Here is a 21,415-nt window from a genome sequence, read left to right as displayed (position 1 = left end):
CAGAGAATTCTGGTGATGGCTCTAATACCTGAGTCCAGATCTTATAAGCACTGTGTGTGTATTTAGCAGTGAAGACTTATCTTTACCTTCAGTGTTTCTGTCTTGTAACCCTGTGCTGCTTCTGACCAGCCCTCCCCTCTACTTCTGTGTTAAAGGCGCCATCACTCGCCATGACATAGACTCTCCGCCGGCTTCAGAGCGTGTTGTCAGTATTTACAAGTACGAAGACATTTTCATGCCCTCGGCTGCCTACCAGACCTTCTCCTCTCCGTTCTGTTTGCTTCTCATTGTTGCCCTGACTTTCTACCTGCTGATGGGAACCCCTTAACCACAGCTGCAAGGCCACAGACCAGATGGAGTTAAAAAAAAAAACTTCAGTATATATTTTTCAATAATCTCCTGTATAATTTTAGCTTTGATTATTTAAGATTTCAACATTTTTGGAAAAAGAAAAAAAAGAGAGAGAGAGAAAGCTTCTTCCCTAGTCAAACAGGATTGTCAAGGCAACCCTACTTTGAGGCAGAAGTACTTAAAATGGTTGCAAACACTTCCAAATATGTCTTCTATTTGATCTTTACAGTGTCTGTGCGTTGACATGGTAAAACTGTGAGGGTCATCATAGCAATTGGGATTTAAGCCCACACAAAGGCCGCCTTTTGTTATCCTATGTGTCCCACTGCCTTGGCTAACAGTATCAGGTGACACAGCGAGGTAGACAAAGAGCCAGTCATGGCATGTGTACCACTGAGCAGTACTGCCCGAGAGGGTTACTTTGCTTGTTGCTGTGGAGAACTTTACAGGATGTCACAACCTCTTGAGAACCTTTCCGTGGACATAATGCTTTTAGATAGTCACTGTTGATGGGGAGTATGGGAGCAAGTGTAGTGAGAAGCAAATGGTTTGTATGTATCTAAAATATCTTCTCAATTAGTGTGTAGCTATGAGAGAACAGTTTTATATTGCAGTTAGTTAAGTTTAAAAATATAACTATGACTGTTGCTGAGGACGTAAAATGATTTTAATGATAAAAACAGGAGAAATCTTAGTAGTTAGAATTTGTTCTCTTCTGCTACAGTATTCTGTCAACTAAGGTATTCATGGGTTGCTTTAGCCAATGGTGTTGTTCCAGTCAGCATACATTAAGTATAATTCAATATTCATACAACAGACAAGTCACCCTAAGGAAAACATAGTCATACATCAGTGTTTTTAAACACTGTAAACATCCAGAGCAAACATAGGGGGCAGGGACCCTGAGGTAAAATCACCAAGAATATACGTTTAAAATTTTGTCTTTCTTTCTTTCTTTCTTTCTTTCTTTCTTTCTTTCTTTCTTTCTTTCTTTCTCCTTTTTTCCTCCAAAAGAGCCAGATAATCTTTTAGTCCAAATATGTAGAGGAATCTTAATTGAGAACATAGCTGCTCTGGCAAGAGATCACATCCAAAGATCTTCTAGGTCTGTGTGACCTGGCTAGAATGCAGACAAGCCTTTAATCCCAGGAGACAGAGGCAAACAGATCTCTGAGTTCAAGGCCAGTCTGATATAGGGCAATTTTTAGGTTTAAAAAAAAAAAGCTAGGTCCAGGTATGGTGGCACATGCCTATAATCCCAGCACTCAGGAAACAGAGGCATGCAGATCTCTGAGTGCTAGTCAGAGGTGGTGCAGTGCAGTTGAGTTCGTGGAATTCAAAGGCAGTTTTACCAGGAGAATTCTGCAGAGATAGGTTGAAGAGAGAACAAACTGACACAGGTGAAGACCAAACGAGCCAGAGAATGAGAAGGAACCAGAAGATTAAAACAGATTGCTAGAGTTAGTTTGAGGCCAAGCAGAACAATTCAGTCAGAGGCCGAGAGAGAAGCCAGATTGAGTCAGTCAGCTTGGAGAGGAGTTTGAGCCAGACCAGCTGAGTTGAACCAGCCCTCAAGAGTTAGGAAAGAACTAGAAAGTGTGAGCTGATTTTAGCAGTACCTCTCAGAGGATGAAATCATTCTAGGCCTGGATTAGATTGTTCGGAGGCCAGAAGCTTCCAGGACTAGGCCTAGGTTAGCAGACAGGGGCAGTAAGCCTCCAAGATGACAGTTACCTCAGGGGAATAAGAGTTACTTTAACGTAAATATCTATGCCAGCAGGCTGCCTATAGGAGAGCAGCTGTGGGCACTTACACTGCTGGGCCATTCTCAGTGTGGCATTCCAGAATTTTCTCATTTCTTCCCATGACTTCTAAGCTGGCTCCGACTTGATAGCTGAGCAACAGCAGACCTCGGTTTCTAAGGCCATCTCCTCCAAGAGTCTGCCTGTGGGAGAGTGTTCGGATTCTCCTGGGCTGGAAACTAAAGTAAGTTCACTTCTTTGTGGCAGCACCCGCATTGAGCTCCAAAAGCAAGGGGTTCAAGTCGGAGGCTCCCCCTCACTACAGTGGCCTCTTCACTAAGCCCTCTGATCTTGTTCAAGCTTAGCCCTCAAGGCGTGGCTCGTCTATCTGCTAATCAGCATTAGGAGCTGGTCTAGGAGTGAGGGTTGGGAGTACATAGAGACACCCATGTTGTAAATAAGAATTCCAATATTTTTATATCCCTTATGTGTCTAATAGCTGATCTATAAAGATAGACTTCCGTTAATAGTAGGAGTGAGTGGTGTTTCCCTTCCACTTCTGCTTCAAACCAAGTAACTGTTTTTCTGAACCTTTGGGCTTTAGTGACCCGTTTTGTGTATTTTTGCTTGGAATTTGCAGTTATCCTTGCCCTAGCAGTAACATGCAAATGACTCTACCAAGCTCCACTGGGCTCTGCTTCAGGGCCACTGCTTGCCCGAGGGGTCTTGGCCTCTTCTAACCTGTTCCTGCCCATCTGTCCTGTCTTCCCTGCCGTGGACAATGAGCTCATCTGTAAGGCTCTCACTTAGCACCTTCCTCCAGCCCTCTGGACCACATGGACCATACTCAGTGCTCCTGCAGCCCACTGGTCTTCTTTACCACATGCAGCAGGCAGGCGCTATTGAAAGTGCTGTCTTTGTTTTTGCCACTAATAGGAGCCATTTCTCAGAACTCAGCCTGTGGCAAGTGCCACTCTTTAGTAGGTACCCAGCAAACTGATGGACGAAGTCACCAGACTGGCTCGATGTTGTGAGTTTCTTGGAGCCAGAGGAATTTCTTATATACTTTACCTGACCAGCCAGTGTTTTTATATCCCCTCCTTATGATCAAACCATGTCTTCCAAAAACATAAATGACGGAATCCTTAGTGACAGTGTGGTTTTTGCGTCCCAGTGGACATCAGTTGGCATTTTCAAGAATAATTATTGTCCTACACTAATAATTTACAGACGAGGCATGCATCACAACCCTTGACCATCTCAGAGAACTGTCTATTGACAGACATGCACAAGGTAAAGCTGTGTAGACTTCATTGTTCCTTCTCACCTAATATAAGAGAACGACGTTATCCCTCTAGCCATTCCCTCTCTCTCTCTCTCTCTCTCTCTCTCTCTCTCTCTCTCTCTCTCTCTCCAGGGCCTCACAGCCAGCCTCCTCCCTCTGCCTCCTGACTCCTGGCTGTTGCTAGTTCAAGCATGCACCACCAGATCTGACAATACATTTCCTAATACAGCGTTTGTCCCGAGGGAGATGCCTATCGGTGCTTTTTGGTAAAATGCCCAAGTGAAATATGAGTGGCAGATAAATCTATTTGCAGCTGTTTAAAGTGCTCCACCTGCAGTAACTCTTCCGATGTTAACAACCAGAGAAGTGTCTGCTATTAATCCAGCTTTACTGATGGAAAAGTTGAGGTTGGCTGACTTTAGAGCCAGAGGCATGGGGTGGAGGGTGGGGCGCCAAAGGGGCCAATGGGACTTCCTACACCTCATGCCGAGTCCTCAAACTTCCGTTCAGTAGAACCTGCTATCCATACACAAGTCAGCTGGGTACCTTCACCTGCCCCCTAGTACTTGACAGCAAATATGAGGACTTCTTCCAACTGTGTTTCAGGAAAGGAACACCTTTGATTTTGAATCACTTTATTTTCTGCCTAAAATCACTTTAGTGCTTATTTTTTGTCCCCCCCCCCACACTTTCTTGCTCTCTCTCCTGCTCCTTCCTTCCTTCCTTCTTTCCCTCCCTCCCTTCCTTCCTTCCATCTTTCCCTTCCTTCCTTCCTTCCTTCCTAGCACTGGGCATCATATCCGAGTCCTTGTACACATTAGGGAGTGTTCCACTGAGCTACACCTCCAGCTCATTTTAGTACCATTAATGTTTTTTCAAAGTAAGGTATGGATTGGACACAATTGGAAGAATGCACTTGTCTTAGTTAATTTTTAAACATGACTTTCTTAAAACCTTGGTCTGTCTTAGAGCATGGAACTCCACATGCTTTTATTGTCCCACTGTTAGTCAAACACGCATTCAGAGAAAACCCAGAAGGTGCATTCAGTTACCTTGGGCTGCGTTTTGCTCTTAAAGAAATCAGAAAGTTTGACAAGCGCGAGGTGAATTTCCACCCCAGTGTCTTCATGCTGTTTAAGTTTGCGGTCTGTATTTGGGATGTTGTGTTAAGTGATGTTGAACACCATCTTGGTTCTAGCCCAGGATTTCTTAAATTGTCCTTGCAAAGGGCCAGGTTGTCAATATTTTTAACTCTGTACTTGTGTCCCAGTGGCTATACTCTGCCACAGACAGTTAAGAAGTGAACAAAGGTAGCTGTGCATTAGTAACACCACTGGAATGTGAACTTCATATACTTAGAAGATGCTAACATGTTATATTATGTTTTAAAAAGCTAATGGAAAAGGAAAAACCTATTCTTGGTTTGCAGGCTGAACAAAAGCAGGAAGTAGGCTGGGCTGGACTGGGCTGGGCTGGGTTGTGGACTCTGGTTTTCCACAGTGGCTTAGTCAATGGGCATACTGTTTATCTGGTCAGGTGTAAATCCTATCACCAAAACGTATTGGTAGCTAGTTGTAAAAATATCAAAGTTAGAGCACTGGAGAGATGGCTCAGTGGTTAAGAGCACTGTCTGCTTTTCCAAAGGACCCAGGTTCACGTCTCAGCACCCACATGGCAGCTCAAACTGTCTGTAACTTCAGTTCCAGGGACTCTGACACCTTCATACCAATGCACATAGGATAAAATTAAATAAATAGAAAAATCAAAGTTAGTGGATAATTTGCTTAAAAATAATTTGTAGTTAGTTTTCTGCTGTCAAAAGATTAGTATAGTGGTATCCTTACAGATTTATGTTCTAATATGTTTCCTGGAGTTGGTACAAAAGGGACAACAGGAAAGAACCAATGGTAAGGGACCAGTCTGCGTAAGTTACAGCATTATTTTTGCCTGAGGTCTGGCAATCATGACCATGTTGAGCTGCTCTTTTGTGGACATTTCTATATTTTAGATTAATATATTTCTGCGTAGAAAAAATTTTAAAAAGTATCATAAGGGCACGGGAGTGTTTTATACATGTGCTCTGTCTATCTCGAATAATGAAATAATGTGTGTGAGCCAGCATACTAGGTCACACGCTGAGGCGACTGTCTCTGACTATTGCACATCCTTACTCTCTGAATAGAAATGCATACTTAGTGAACAACTTGATTATTTTCAGTGTGTTTATATGTACATACATTTTGTAGATATGTGACAGATGCGGGTGTATTTATACATTAACACACACAGACACACACACACACAGACACACACACACACACACACACACACACACACAAACACACACACACCATGAACATTAAAGGTTATTGTCAGGGTTGGTTCTTTTTCTGATCTCTTGCATACTTTAAAACCAGAGATAAACCATTATGTGTATTACAAACATACTTACCCTTGAGTTTTTAGTAATTTAGTTTATAGGAAGGATTCCAGGTTCTCTAATTAAGCTCTGCATCCTCTATTCAACATTGTACAAATTGTTAAGAATGAACATATATGAATTTGTTGCTTAACTTTACTTTTCTATACCATTAAGAAGCCAAGACTCATATTAGCTGAGTAACTGGCATGTTACATGGCAGCTTAAACGTGTTTTAAGTTGCCTTAGTTTTCTTATTCTATTATTCAGTGAGCAATTTGTGTAGTTTCAAGTTGGATTTCCTTGTGTTTTTATTTAACAGATGACTTGCCTATAATTTCCTCTTCATGAAAATAGTACTTAGGGAAATAAGAATTTAAATATGCCCGGCGATGGAAAAATGTATGTAAATCTTCTAGCCTTGGGAGTGTGTTCTATTTAAGAATACACCAACGACTGGGTAATATTTTCAGTTTTCGCTCAAATATTTGCTATTAGGTGTGTAACCAGTCAGTCCGATTCTTCCGGACTCTCATCATTCTCTAAGTCTGCTGGACGCTCAGTGGGTGTGGCACCCACCCAGGTCACGATTCCTCCCATTTCGTCACCTAGAATGCTCTGACCACTCGCTGGGGAGCGTGAACGCAGCTTCTCCACACGCCTTATCCCCACTGATGCACTGACAAGCTTGAACAGTCTGGCTCCAGAAGCACTGATAGTTTTCTTTTTTTTTTTTTTTGAGACTGTCTACAAAATACTATTTTGTTAAAAACTATGCCTTTAAATAGACACTGATGGGTTATATTTGTTTTATAAAAAGTTGTGTACCTGATGTTCAATTGTGATTGATTTTGAGATTATATATAAATGTATATTTATAAGCCTGTCCTATGTGGATTTTTATTCTAAGACGTGTGGCGCATTACTAATAAAGACATGGGTTTCTATTTAAGTAATTGTAGCAGCACCTCCTGCTACCTAAATGACTATTTCATTCACTGACCCCCATACACACTTTTATCTCTAGGGGATTAAGTTATACTCAGAATATATTAACCGGGATTAAACTTTGAAAACATAAACTCTGAACCTAATTTGAAAAGTTCTTGTTGATGTAATAAAAACTAGTTTATAATTCCTTATGGCTTTGCTCTGCTGTGCCTTTTGATCTTCTACTTCTTTTCTTTGTGTGTTATTTAAGTACAAATGTTTCCTTCATTCTCCCCAAATCCTTATAGATCTTTAGAAAGATGGCAACTGTCTTGTCTCACAAAGAAGAAAGCTGTGTTGCTGTAGTCACCTAAAAGTACCCGAAGAGAAGCAATGTGCAAAAATCAGTTCATGGAAAGTTTCAGTTGGATACCTCATTGAGCAGCAAGTGGCAGCCTCTAATCCCATTCCAAGGCTATCGCTCATTTTATCTGGCTTTAAGAATTTCAATTGCGGTCCTGATTTGTCACCAAACTGTAGTATCAGTGAAGAAGTAGAGGGGCTGGTGAGATGGCTCAGTGGGTAAGGGCACTTGCTGCCAAGCCTAGTGACCTGAGTTCGATCCTCAGAGGCCTCATGGCAGAAGGGAAAAACTAACTCCCACAGCTGTCCTCTGCCATCCGTGCGCTGGCAGGGGTGCGCACACACTAAGTAATTAAATGTGGGGTTTTTGTTTTGTTTTGTTTTGTTTTTTTCGAGACAGGGTTTCTCTGTGTAGCCTTGGCTGTCCTGGACTCGCTTTGTAGACCAGGCTGGCCTCGAACTCACAGTGATCCGCCTGCCTCTGCCTCCCGAGTGCTGGGATAAAAGGCGTGCGCTACCACCGCCCGACTTAAATGTGGTTTTAAGAGGAAAATAGGTAGAGTTTAGTCACAGAGTCTCGCGAGTCACAAGGAAGGAGAAAAATGGCAGTAGCTGAGCTGCTGATTCTCCTGGGACTGATTTGAGAAGCTCTTGCATAGTTGAAACCCAGAGCAGGGGGTCCGTTGGTGGGCTTTTAAAGCTACTGCCCTTCTTCCCAATCTCTTCCAACCCACAACACTAGGTAGGTGAGAAAGAAGTTTAGAGGGCAAAGAGGACATAGACCTTTTTACACTACTTCCTGCTGATCAGGGGTGTCGGGTTTCTAGGGGCAAGTCCAATCTTCCTTGTCAGAATATCCAGAAACCCAGCAAACCAGCAATAGCAAACACAGCAGCAGGGGGAACCAGCAGCAAGGGGGGAGCCAGCAGCAAGGGGGGAACCAGCAGCAGGGGGAGCCAGCAGCAAGGGGGGAGCCAGCAGCAAGGGGGGAACCAGCAGCAGGGAAGCAGCAGCCACCTTCTTCAGAGCACCCCCCCCCCCAGCCCCTCTCAGGTCTCTGGCAAGCATCCCCAGAATTCCAAACGTAAGCTATCTGCAGCTGACAAAATAAATAAATAAATAAATAAATAAATAAATAAATAAATAAATAAATAAATCACACCCCTCTTAGAGCACAAGACAGTCATGGCCAATGGCTGTGGACAATCTGAAGCAGCCCCATATCGCACACCTGGGATTAAAACAAAAACATATTCATATAACATAACTGGAGTTTGAAAGACAGCAGAATTCTCACTATGAGGGCCCTTCCCTAGCTCAGGGGAAAGCAGGTGAGGCCACTGAGTTAAGCTGTAAGCTGTAGACTGAATGTGTTCCCTTAGTATTTCCGGGCTGAAGCTGTGGTCTCCACTGTGCTAGCCATGGGGGGGGGGGGGGTCGGGGATTCAGCATACAGGGGCTAGGTGTTGATGGCAGGGAAGCCTTTGTGATGGCATTAGTGTCTTTATATGAAGAGACCAGAGAGCCCTCGCCAGAATTTGATCATTCTGGTTCCTTGTTCTCAGACCTCCTAGTTTCTACAGCTACTTGAGCCATATGGTCTAAAGTAATTTGGGATAGCAGCCCAAACTGTCAAAGACAAGGTAGGCAGAGCAGACAGAGGCGACTTCATGAAAGGGGAGGAGAATACAAGGGGAAAGATCAGCAGGCTGCGTGCTGGCCCCGCCTGCATTTGACAAAGTGCTCAGCAATAGAGTTCCACAAAAGTTGGTTACCTTTTTTTTTTTTTTTTTTTTAAGATTTATGGCCGGGTGTGGTGGTGCACTCCTTTAATCCCAGCACTTGGGAGGCAGAGGTAGGCAGATCACTGTGAGTTCGAGGCCAGCCTAGTCTACAAAGTGAGTCCAGGACAGGCAAGGCTACACAGAGAAAACCTGTCTCAAAAAAAAAAGAGATTTATTTATTTATTATTATGTATACAGTTTTCCATCTGCATGTACACCTGTGCGCATTAGAAGAGCGCATTAGAGCTCATTATAGATGGTTGTGAGCCACCATGTGGTTGCTGGGAATTGAACTCAGGACCTTTGGAAGAACTTCTGAGCCGTCTCTGAAACCACAAAAAGCTGGTTACTAAGACAACACAAATGCATTATCTCACTGTTCTGGGTGACATGGATCTCAGCTGAATCAAGATGTTGGCAGGGCATGTTTCTTCTGGAGGCACCACAGAGGAAGATTCAGTTTTTGATTTCTCCTAGTTGTTGATAGCTGTCAGCATTCCTTAACCTGCCATTCCAGTGACTGAGCCCTGTCTCTATGGTAGAGTATGCTGCCTCCTTTTGTGGAGTTTAATCTTCCTTTGGCAGACATACTCATGATTATATTTAGCCCCTCTCTATCATAACCTAGAAACGAGCTCTTTATTTCAGGAACCTTAGCTTAGTTACCATTGTAAAGTGCTTTTTGCTGTAGTGGGCCGCACACTTTCCCTTTTGGAGGTATTTGGGGTCAGGAGCCTAAGACTGAAAATAAAGGGCAAGGTGGAGAGTAGAGAGATGAGGTGGCGTGAGCTAGCTCCTGATCACATAAGACCTGGCAAGTTGTAGTGAAGTGCTCAGATGCCCTTATGTGGGGCATAAACAGACTTGGAACGAGGTCAGTTTGCATCTTAAAAAAAAAAAAAAAAAGCATACAGGGGGCTGGAGAGACGGCTCAGAGGTTGAGAGCACTGACTGCTGTTCCAAACGACCCAGGTTCAATTCCCAACACCCGCGTGGCAGCTCACAACTGTCTACAACTCCAAGATATACACCCTCATATAGACATGCGTGCAGGCAAAACACCAATGCACATAAAATAAAAATAAATGCATTAAAAAAAAAAGTGCATACTGACTGCAGGGTGATGGGATGAGGGTAGGGTAGGGAGACACATTAGAGGCTGAAGCGACACCATCACAATGCCAGGTGTACAGCTGTGCAACTCGTAGGAGTCAAAGCACCAGGACTTACTTCATCTGTAAGTGAACAGTTCCGTTTAGCTAGATAACTCCTTTAATCTCAGCACCGAGGAGGCCGAAGCTTCAGGATCCTGAGTTCGAGACTGGGCTGAGCTAATGTAGCAAAGGCATGCTGTAGACAGGCAAACAAATAAACCCACGAGCAAACAAACAAATAAACAAACAAACAAACAAGATAGTTTAGCAATAAAAAGGGATTAGTCTGGTCACTTGAAATGCACCCACCATCTTCTGTTTCCAGTCTTATTCAGAGTCATACTGGGAAGCTGGGCATTTTATGCTACTGGGTGGCCGCAGCCTTTGTGTGTTATAGGGCACACAGCCAAGGAAGGGGATGGTTGCAGATTCCAAATCCTGATCCCTAACTCTCCAACATCAACCATTTTAGAGACGTCAGTTGTTTCTCTGAAACCAGGGAGCCCCCCAGGTAAGGACCTTTTTCAAATTTAGTTCTTAGGTTCTATCAACCCCAGACACAGCACTCATCTCAAAAGGCATAAGATATAATTTATTCTGGAGCAAAATGTGAGTGACTGTGGCCTAGGAACCTACATTCAGATTGCTCCAAAAGACATCCTTCAACATGGAAGTGGTTACAAGAGATTTTGTTAGTTAAAGAACAAAGAAAGTCCGTGGGCAGTGGTGGCCCACGCCTTTCATCCCAACACTTGGGAGGCAGAGGCAGGCAGAACCCTGTGAGTGAGAGGCCAGCCTGGTCTACAGTGTAGCTGGTCTTTGCTACTTTGTGGGATTTTCCTTTTCCCACCCTTTATCCCCCCAGTTTCACCCCCTATCACTAGCTAGAAGGATAGAGGGGGAAAGATAGAGATCTCTGGATGGAATTTGTTTCTTCTTGTTTCTTCTTTGTTTGTAGCTGGTCTTTGCTACTTTGTGTGTTCTTCTTTTTCCCACCCTTTATCCTCCTGGTTTCATCTCCTATCACTAGATAGAAAGAAAGAACAATAGAGGAGAGAGAGAGAGAGAGAGAGAGGGAGAGGGAGGGGGGGCCTTCCTGAATTTACCTTTTGTTTCTCTGAGCATGACTACTAATAAACCATAACTAACACCCCTAAACAACCCACAACCAACCCACCCCACCTCTTGGGGGCCTTAGCATTTATACACCCTCTGAGAAATTCCCAGCATTCCAAATGTCACACAATCACAGAAACTATCCGCAGCTGGCAAAACCACACCTCTGCTAAAACATGAGGCAAATCATAGTCAGCTGCTGCAGAGAGTCCAAAGCGACCCCACATCCCCCAACCTGGGATTAAAACAAAAGCATATTCTTATAATATTTCTGTTATTTTAAAAGAAACCAAAATTCCAAAATGCCTCCCCACTACAGAGCAAGTTCCAGGACAGCCAGAGCTGCACAGAGAGACCCTGTTAGGTGGGGGGGGGGGGAGGGGGAGTCATAAATTAAGGCATTAACCAAATACATTAGTAGGGTACAAATAGGTAAGTTATATCAAAGAGGGGACAATTCTTCTATATACTTAGATATTTTCTGAAGACATTTCCAGCTTGTGGATGGAGAAAAGCTAATAGGTTGGCAAAAATATATTTTAAAGGCTTTTACCTGGTAGTCAAAAAGATGTTTGGTTGAACTCAGGGGTAAACAATGAATAGAGTTTGTTTGTTTTTGTTTTTGTTTGTTTTTGAGACAGGGTTTCTCTGTGTAGCCTTGGCTGTCCTGGACTCCCTTTGTAGACCAGGCTGGCCTTAAACTCACAGTGATCCACCAGCCTCTGCCTCCAGAGTGCTGGGATTACAGACATGCGCCACCATGCCCGGCCAGTGAATAGGTATTAAGGGGACTAAAAATAACCCAAGATAATTTTGCTCTGAATCTTCCCTTCTACCTCCCCACAATTACAAAGTTCTAGTCAAGTTTTCAGCCTGGCAGCGTCTTCAACACAGGTACGGCCTTTCTCACTGTGTCTCCCAGCTTTTGAACTTTAGAGTCTCGCATCTCAGTCTTTTAACTTTGCTCGCACCCAGAGGAATGCTCAAGACTTTCAGTCTCATGCAGGAAGCACACACGGGCCCTCGGGAAAGGATACCGCTTATGCATTCTCCTGCTCGGGCCATATTGAGCTCTTACTGTGGATTACGAATGTCCTTTGCTGTGTCAGATCGAAGACACACAGAATTGAAGCAATCCCAGTCTCTGCTCTCTAGGAGGTCTGTGGGAAGAAGATGCATCAACCAGCAACTCTGGCGGCAGCATGCTGAGTCCGAGGGGAGGTGAAGAAAAACCCAGCATACAGGCGGCCGTACAAATCCTTCTCAGTTTACCCCGCTTCTGTTTCTTTGCTGCTGGAGTTCTCTCCTTCACTAGAAATTCTGACTGATGCCTGTCAGTTCTGTTTGGCCATTAGAACCATTTTTCGAAAGGTTTGCTTTCCACTGAGACTTGGGAACAGAGTGTAGTCCCGTGACAGGGCTTTTTGCATTTGCTGAGTTGGGGCCCCAACACAATTCAGGCAACAGTCACAGGCCTTTGCATCCATTGGTGAAGAGCTTGTTATGTGACTTAACTTTTATGGGCACTAAGTTTTGTTGTACTTGGAGAGATTTTCAGGTTTGAGGAGTCACTTGGATGCCCTTTGAACCCATTTTGTTAGAAGATCAGAAGCTAGGTATGAAGATGCTTCAAGGAGGAGGCTTCATCAATTGGGTACAAGTGACTGGTTCAGGGCTTGAGTGACAAAAGGCATAGATTCTCTAAGCTGTGCATAAAGACCTCTTTCTCCACTCTGCGTGAGACCCAGATCTGCTTTGGCTCCACAGGTACTAGAACTTTGGGGATGGAATGACAGAGGCACTGGTCATCTTCTAATGATGGACACGAGACTCTTAGTTTTGATGATCAGAATGGCAACGGTGGTTGATTGGACTCATGATTATGAACAGATGCCTTCCTATATAAAGAGCAGCTCAAGTCAATGAATATACACATTGACAGCAAGTGTGACTATAATTTGCAATGGTTTTATCAGAGGGTCTGAACAAAGCCGTAATAAGTGAGCACAACTGAAGCAAACATTTGCTGAGTCAGACTCTAAAGACCCTAGAAACCAGTGGCCCAAAGACTCTCAGAAAGATGGAAAGGAGAAAGAAATTCCTCTTTCTTTTTCTTCACTTACTGAATCTTTTTATCTCCAGGATCTAGTTAGCAGTGTTTTTTTCTTCATGTGAAAACTACCATATTTACATTAAAACAGAAAGAGAAGTCATGCTGAAATTAGTATGAAAGCTTATTGAAAACAAGAAAGCTAACTCTTATGGTGGAATCCTCCCATATTGAGTATTCAGTAAAGGAGTAAAGACCATCTTTCTGTTTTTCTCTCCTATCCCTCTCTCCTTTATGTCTCTTTCTCAGATTTAAAAAAAAAAAAAAGGTCTTTGGAGTATTTGATGAGAGGAAGGCTTGGATCCCAACACTTTTACCTCAGGGCAGAGGAATCCCGCACTGCTCAGGGCTTGCTCTTTTTTTCACAACCACCCCGTAGTAAGAACTCTGATTTTCATTATTCCTGCTAGAGAGAACATGGCGGTGGGGAGCATTACTGACTTGACTACAGGTACTAAAAGTGAACAGTGACAGTGTCACACTCTGCTAGAGGTACTCTGAGACATGTAGATTGCTCCTTCGGCCCTGCGGAGGCACCCAGCCCATGGGGCTCCTACTTGGAATGACGCACAAACGGTTAATAGCCGCTGCACAGTATGGTTCTCTAAGGAGCTTTACATAGAAGTGAAAGGATCTCCTGTTGAGATCAGTTGGCACAGAACAGAAGAGCTACAGAATAAGGGTCCATAGATGTATGAAGCCAGATACTTAATTTTTCTGAGCCCCTGTTTTCCTGTTTACCAAACAAGACTGCTAACACCTCTCTCTACGGGTGTTCTAAGGATAAAAAGAGTTGATAGGAGCCATGCACCTGGACCAGAGACTGTCACACAGTAATAGATACTTAAAATCCTGTCACATACACCGAAGCACTTTAAAAAGTGTTCAAGAGGGTGCATTACTCTTCCAGAGGACCGGAGTTCTATTCCCAGCAGCCAAGTCAGGCTGCTCAGAACCGCCTGTAACTCTAGCTGTGGGGGTCCAACACTTCTGGCTTCTTTGGCTACCCACACACGAGACATAGATACATACACAGGATTAAAAATAAGTATTTATTAAGAAATCAGTAAAACTAAGTACAACAGTGTTTTTAGAAATACTTACCAAGTGTTTTACATCTCTGAAAAAGCCTCTTTTGGGATCTTACCTCCGAAAAAGTTGACACCAATCAAAGAAGAAAGGGAGTTTGCTTTGTGCCCCACCCCTTTTCTTGGACCCTCTGGAAACTTGTTACCTGGTCCCTGAGGACTATTGGGCCCGAGGGCGGAGGCCTTTGCGCTCAGCTTCCTGGGAGTTGTAGTTTCCCTGGGTTCTAGCGCATGCTCCGCCCGGGGTCTGGAAACTACAAAACCCACAAGCGCTCGCGGCACCGCCGGCCTCCGCCCGCGCTCCTTACCAGTTCGCAGCCCCGTCCCTCGGTCCAGGCAGAGGCGCGATGGCCGACCGGGGCGGCCCTGCCGAAGCGCCGAGCCCACGGGGCTCTCCCCGGCCGGAGCCCAGGGTCCCGCGCGCGGCCGGGCCGGGCGAGACCCCGCGTACCCCGGCGCTGGCGCTACGTTTCGATAAGCCCATCAAACAGGCCTTCTACAACACGGGCGCCGTGCTGTTCGTGTGCCTGTGCTGCGGCGCCGCGGTGCTGGTGTACTTCATCCTCGAGGCCTTCCTGCGGCCGCTGCTCTGGGCCGTGCTGTGCGGCACCTTCCTGCACCCGTTCAAGAGCTCGCTCACGCGCCTGGGCCGCCTGTGGCTGGGGCGCCTGCACCGCGCGCACACGCCCATCGTGCTGGCCGCGCTGCTGCTGCCCCTCTGCTTCGCGGACTACGGCGTGGAGGCCCTGGGCGAGCAGGCGCTGCGCCGCCGCCGCCTGTTGCTGCTGCTGGGCGCGGGCGGCCCCCTGCTCTACGGTCTCTACTGCCTGGGGAGCTACCTGGGCGTCCAGGTGCTGCTGGCCCACGCCGGCGCGCTCATCTGCCGCGGCCTCGACTACTTCAGCAGCCTGTGGGTGAGTCCTTGCGGGGGTGAGGGTGGGGTGGGGGTGGGGGGGACCCGGGATGCCGGGAGAAGTCGGCCAAAGGTCCTCACCCGTGCTCCAGTGAGCGCGGGTGACTACCCGCCTTCCCACGCCCCGGGGAAGTTGGCGCGCTTCCTTCTAGAGAGGCGGGTGTGATTTGAAACCGCCCCCTCTTGTAGGGAAAAGGTCCCTTGGCTGAGAAGTGCTGACCCGCTTGGCACATCTGGCAGGCCCATCCGGGTGTCAGATTTCGAGTCCGACTTGGCCTTTGTACGGTTAAGAGAAGTTGACTTCTTATCAGGCTAGGGGTTAATTAGGACTGGTTAACTTAGATTTCTCAAACTCTCAAAACTAATGCTTTTGTTTCAGGCCGGTGATGTTCCAGAGTTCAGTTCTTTCACTCCTGTTCACGCGCGTGACTCTGGGTGCTTTTCGAGAACTGTATTTATTGTTTGGGCCACTGCTCCTTCCCTCCCATCTACATTAATAGTGTGGACTGGGTTAAAGAGAGGTAGCTTATAGTTGAATCGCCCAAGTGCCTTTTTTTAGAGAGTAGAGGAACTTCAAAATTGGAAGGAATTTCAAAGATAATCTTAGAGACATATTTCCTGACCCAGACTACACCACAGGCCGGTTTGCCCGCATATTTATTGGGCAATGTTAAAATGAAGTGGTTATTTAATGCTGAAGAATGTTAAGAATGCTGATCGATAATACCTACCACAGGGACTAAGAATGGAGCGCTGGGATAGAGAGAGCCTAGAGTGCATGAGGCCCAGCGTGTGCACACCTCACACTATTTCATTTTCATTTACTTTGTTAGTGAAATAAAGTTAATATTGCCCTGAGGTTATTAAGTTTCAAAATAGTTTATTTGGTAAAGGGTGTTAATTGATCCCAGGATCATCAGTTCAGCTCTTGGTCCAGGTTTAAAGTTGATTGAGTACATACAGTGTTACACACTCTGTGCATGTAATTGCATATGAACACATTATTATTATTATTATTATTATTATTAAAGTTTTGGTGCTCGAGGTTGAACACAGGGCTTCATGTGTATCTTCAACCTCATACATCAGCATATACGAATGGAACAGACATATATATACACACACACATACATACATACATACGTACATACATATATACATAGGTAAGTATACATTCTCATAGTTGTGGGACATAGGTCCTGACAGTGTGACTGCCTCAAAGACAGGTGGCTTATGGACAGATGTGTGGTACAGTATTCACAAGTCATGCTGGGGACCAGACCCAAGCGTTAGTGGGCTCTAGGTAAGACTGAAATACTGAGCTATAGCCCCACCCCGTGCTTTTCTCTTAAGATGTTGAATTCAGGGGCTGGAGAGATGGTCCAGAGGTTGACCACTTTCTGCTCTTCCATGTAACCTGACCTCCTGTTCCTGATGCCCATCTTGTGTCACTGACAGGCGCCTGTATCTAACTCCAGGGCTTCCAGCACCTTTTTCTGATTTCTCCATGCACCTGTGTACATATGCCTCTTACATATACAATAATAAAAACAAATCTTAAAAAAAAGAAGCTAAAATCAGTGCCCCTTGTTGTTAAACAAGTCAGTGACATGGATTAAGTTTCTCATATACAGGACTAATTATGTGCCTATAAGAAACATCCTCGAATTCAGACAAGATTACAGATTCTGTAACATTTCAGCTATTGCTATAACCCAGGTGTCATCCACTGAGTTCTAGGAAAGCCTTACCTTGTAGGAATGATACTGTTTGCAACTGGAGTAGGTGGTGGAGTTCGGAGGTGAAGGTGGCAGGGATGGAGGAGGAAAGGCATTTGTGCATGGCCCTCAGAGCCTGGGGGGAGGGCTTGAGAACTTAGGAAGGCATGCGTGCAGCTCCGTGTACTTACCTTTCAGTCTCCCTTTACTGATGATATTCTTCATGTTTGTATTTACACATGTTGAAAGGCAGAAAATCAGATCAGTGCCCTTACATGAACCCATGGTTTACCATGGTTTACTACTGACCTACAGCCATGGCCTTTTAGTAGCATTTACTTAAAGGTTCCTAACTCGGCTGTTGATGGGAGAATGGGAGATGAGAAGCAAGTTAAAAAACAAAGCAAAACAAAACAACACACAAACCCATTACAAAAGAAACTTATGAGTGAATTAAAAGAGTGGTAAGTGGTAAGAGTACTAAAGTTGAGGTGAATGCCTCCGGGGTGTTTCAGTTGGAGAAAAACAAGAGTCACAGGTGAGTTTTGCCAAAGCTGCATGGGTAGGCTTGGGAGGTGGAGTGAGTGAGGCGGGTTAGCCTTCTCCTGACCCTGTTTGAGGCTGATATGTGCCTAGGCAGGCCCTACTGAAGTTTCCTAGCTCATGGATCACCATGTTTGGTTCTGTGAGCCCAAGCAGGGCTGCCTGCTACAAAACAGCAGCCTTTATGCTTTTAGACAACTTGTACATGTGAGCCCGCATGAGGGAGGCGGAGAGAAAAGTACCACGCCAGCAGACACATATGCAGCGAGCAGAAGATTCATACACTCAAGCTCCAACTTCTGTATGTGTACGCTGGGCACTGAACTAGCGTCTAACACCAGTACAGTTGCATTGTAGTAGCAGTCCTGTCGAGCTGGAGGAAGAGATTTCAAATCTGAAAAGCTATTTAGAGAGGGATCCGTTCATACTTTGAACCTGTTGCTGGCAGGCAAAGATCTGCTGTCATCAGAATTCCCTGGTTGCCTTCAGTAAGGGCAGGGAAACTGTCTCCAAGCTCATGTGTTTTAGGCTTTCATTTAGAAAAATAAGCTGATTTCAGTTAAAAGGAAATATCCAAATTATATAAACAATGGACTAAGCACAGCTATTCCAACTCTAGTTGTTGAGACGCGCATGCTGCCCGCTTGCCTGCTGTCTTTGCAGGCTTCCCTTTCTGTTAGTGCCTCTGTTCGCTTTCTTTTAGCAGTTTGTCCTCATGGTTTCTTCCTCTCTGCTCCACTTAAGCTCTTCTCTTTACCCTGCGTCCCTCCCAACACTGTGTCCTGGCTACGACGGAAACACTAACCCTCCGTGGTATCAGCTGGTCTTTTTCAGCAGTCTGAAGTGCGTTGTTAGAGTATTGTCCTGACTTAGTGACTTCAGAAGGGTTAAGGAGATTCACCTGATGCTCCATCCTCAGTGTAACTTTGGTGATGTGGGGTCGTGCAGGATAAGCATGAGAAACTAATAATGCCCCCTGCTCCACCCCTTTCCTCTGCTGGGAGTGTTTGATCCCCTCTTTCCTTTTGTTCAGACTTGTTGGGAGATGGGGGGGGGGGCAGAGACCATTTCTAGTTTTTGCAGCAGCAGCAGGTTTGGTTTCTCTGTGGCCTGCCTCCCGTCTTTATAAAGAAGTGTTGTTGGAAACAGTGAGGGCTGAAGGATCGGAAGACCTTGAGTTATAAACTTGGCTGTGGCTTTGTGACCTGTCACCAAGGCCTTACCCCGGGCCACTCAGCCCTCTGTAGCTGTGCAAGTGGAAGGGGGTGGCTTGAATGATGGCTAAATCCTCTTGAATTCTTAGTTCAAGGCCACCAGAGGCACTCAGGAATTGCCCCCTGGCCAGCCAGGCTGGAAGGGTTACACCGCGCCACTTGGAACCCCTTGTGTGCCTTGCTGCTCCTTACCTGGCAGCAGCTGCAAGTTTCTTCACAGTTAAAGATTTGGCTGTAAAAATTCTCGGACTCTACAGTCCAGATGACAAGTAGAACAATTTTCAAAATCGGAAGAGGCTATCTTAAAGGAGAATGGGGTACTTGAAGCAGTTGCTGCCCCAGCGGTGACTGGGAAATGTGCTGTCTCCTGTCTGAGGGAGACTTGGGAAAGGGGTGAGCAGGGTGGCTCAGTGGGTCAAGTGCTTGAACCTGAGTTTGGGTCCTCAGAACCCAAAGAGAAGCCAGTGTGGTGCCTGGGGCAGGGATGGGGACTGGCGGGGGCCCTGGTGCTTTGCTCTACAGCTAGTCTAGGGGAAATGGGGAGCTGCAGGTTCAGTGGGAGACCTTCTCAGGACAAGGAAAGGGAGGAAAAGAAGAAAGAAAGAAAGAAAGAAAAAAATGGACAAGTGATTGAGGAAGACACCCCAGAGTCAGCCTTTGTTCTCAGATGGGCAGGCCGTCCTCCATACACATACGCGCTTTAACCCGCTGAGCACTTAACTGTGCTGTTTGACCGAGAAGCATGTCATGTGTGGTTAATTGTGTCTCGTGAGAGGAAAATGTGATTGCCTTACTTGGAGAGCTAAATAAACGCTGCCAAATTTTATGCAGTCTTATATAATGTCTAGCACATGGGTGCTAAAAGATGGTTGGATTATGTATTTTGGAAAGGACACAGTATATTTAAGAGGATAAATGTGGTAACTATGCCCTCAGGTCAACTGTGGTTCAGTGATTTGTGCCTGGGAGGAAATTCCCACACAAACAGGTTTGTTCATAAGGCTTAATGGGTCTGAGTTGACTCCTGGGCTAGGGAATAAATGCTGGTGGCCAGGCATGGTGGCTTTCTAATGCCAGCGCTTGGGAAGCCGAGGCAGGATTGTGAATTTGAGGTTGGCATGAGCTATACAATGAGATGCTGAATCCAAACAAATCAACACTCCTAAGGGTTCTGACTCTGGAAATTGGAGGATGAGAAACCAACTCAGTGATAGTATGAGGCCCTGGGCTTAACCCCTTCCCCTCCAATCAAAGTGGACATGCATAATATGTGATGGCAAAGCTAGTGCAAATACTTCTCATAAAGTTATTTTAAAGAATGCGTGTGATGTGAAAAGCTTATCAAGGAAATCATGCTTGTTATATAAAGATCAGTTTAAGCAGCACAGACTTTATATGGTAAAAGTAAGCTGTCCTATTTTCTGCTGTCACTGCCACCACATATATGCTTCCAGTGTCAACTGACTGCCTTCTCAATTAATTTCTGAACCTGGATGAGCATATCAGATATGTTTTTGGTTTAGTTTCATGTGTTTGCATGTTTATACATGCAAATGTATACATATATGTGATAAGCACTGCACTACAGAAAGCTTTCCCTATCGTACAGATCCCATGTCATGATAATATATATCAAAACATGGCATTCTGTACACACTGCTCTCGCTGGGCCGTTGCCTGCTCTCCTCTTGTGGACCCTTTGCTGTTACTTCTGCAGCCACAGCTCTTTCTTTTCAATCCTGCTGTGGCATAAATACTTCTTTCCTGGCTGTCTTTTAGAAAATGTTTATGGCTGAGCGTGGTGGCACACGCCTGTAATCCCAGCACTCAGGAGGCAGAGGTAGGTGGATCTATTAAGTTTTGAGGCCAGCCTGGTGTACACAGGGCAGCCAAGGCTACACAGAGAAACCATGTCTTGAACCCCGCTCCAAACAAAACAAGACAAAATACTTATGATAGACAGATTCAAAGGTGATAAGCTGTTTTAACCATTGGAAACTATATTATCTAAAAACTCAACTGTTAGCAGCTGTCTTTTGATCTAACAGTACTTCTGTGAGTCTCTCTGAAGAAATACTTGAAAATGTATGTAAAACTAAAGAGAGCCCATTTTTTCCTACTTATGAAGATATTTAATACCCTTAGAAAATTGAGTGAAGAGGGTCTACAGAAGCACCATCCTGAGATCCAGCTACCCAAAGATGGTTATTTTACTTTTTTATTGTTGAGTATATTTTCATCACCGTACTGTTCATGTGCATAAATGTACACTGCTCCTGAATATAGGCACCATACTCTTTCAGTCCTGAATACATTTCTGGTTTTGGAATGGCATTGTAAACAAGAACTGAATATTCTGTATTTATCTGCACACTGTGTAGTGCCTCTGTAGAACAGTCCTGCAAGTGGGCAGGTGGTGAGGAGCTAATTGTTTTAACCTAAAGTAGGGTGATCTGTGAGCTTCATGTTTACTGGATAAAAATAGCATGTTTTTCTTTAGATTGAAATTTCTCTTTAAAAACGTGAAGTTTGTGGTTTCTTTTTTTCTTATGACACACATTCCTTGTAAGTACAGATACCTTCTCAGACTTCCTCTGGAGACACATGGCCTTTGTGGTTCTGCGGGCTGAGGCGGCCTTTCTTACTCTTCGTACTCAAGCACCATTGGAGATGGAAGCTTACTCT

The 21,415-nt window shown here is 45.0% G+C and overlaps 2 protein-coding genes across 5 annotated transcripts in view; both read left to right on the top strand.

The window, feature by feature from the left end:
- Positions 1-6,939, top strand: part of FRRS1L (ferric chelate reductase 1 like) — a 37,623-nt gene extending 30,684 nt beyond the window's left edge. Inside the window, exon 5 of the mRNA XM_084776020.1 lies at positions 156-6,939. Within this exon, the coding sequence (XP_084632146.1) occupies positions 156-328 (173 nt within the window). The 3' untranslated portion in view covers positions 329-6,939. The remainder of the gene's footprint in view (positions 1-155) is intronic.
- Positions 6,940-14,617: 7,678 nt separating this feature from the next.
- TMEM245 (transmembrane protein 245) overlaps positions 14,618-21,415 on the top strand; it is a 73,315-nt gene continuing 66,517 nt past the window's right edge. The window contains exon 1 of one of the 4 annotated variants that reach the window (XM_084775930.1): positions 14,618-15,256. In XM_084775930.1, the coding sequence (XP_084632056.1) occupies positions 14,690-15,256 (567 nt within the window). In that variant the 5' untranslated portion in view covers positions 14,618-14,689. The remainder of the gene's footprint in view (positions 15,257-21,415) is intronic. The other 3 variants (XM_084775931.1, XM_084775932.1, XM_084775933.1) reach the window with 3 other exon arrangements.

This window comes from Acomys minous (assembly GCF_964271855.1).
Source record: "Acomys minous genome assembly, chromosome: 1".
In the NCBI taxonomy this organism is placed as follows: Eukaryota; Metazoa; Chordata; class Mammalia; order Rodentia; family Muridae; genus Acomys; species Acomys minous.
Note: the sequence above shows the minus strand (reverse complement) of the source record. Positions and strands in the feature narration are given on the sequence as shown.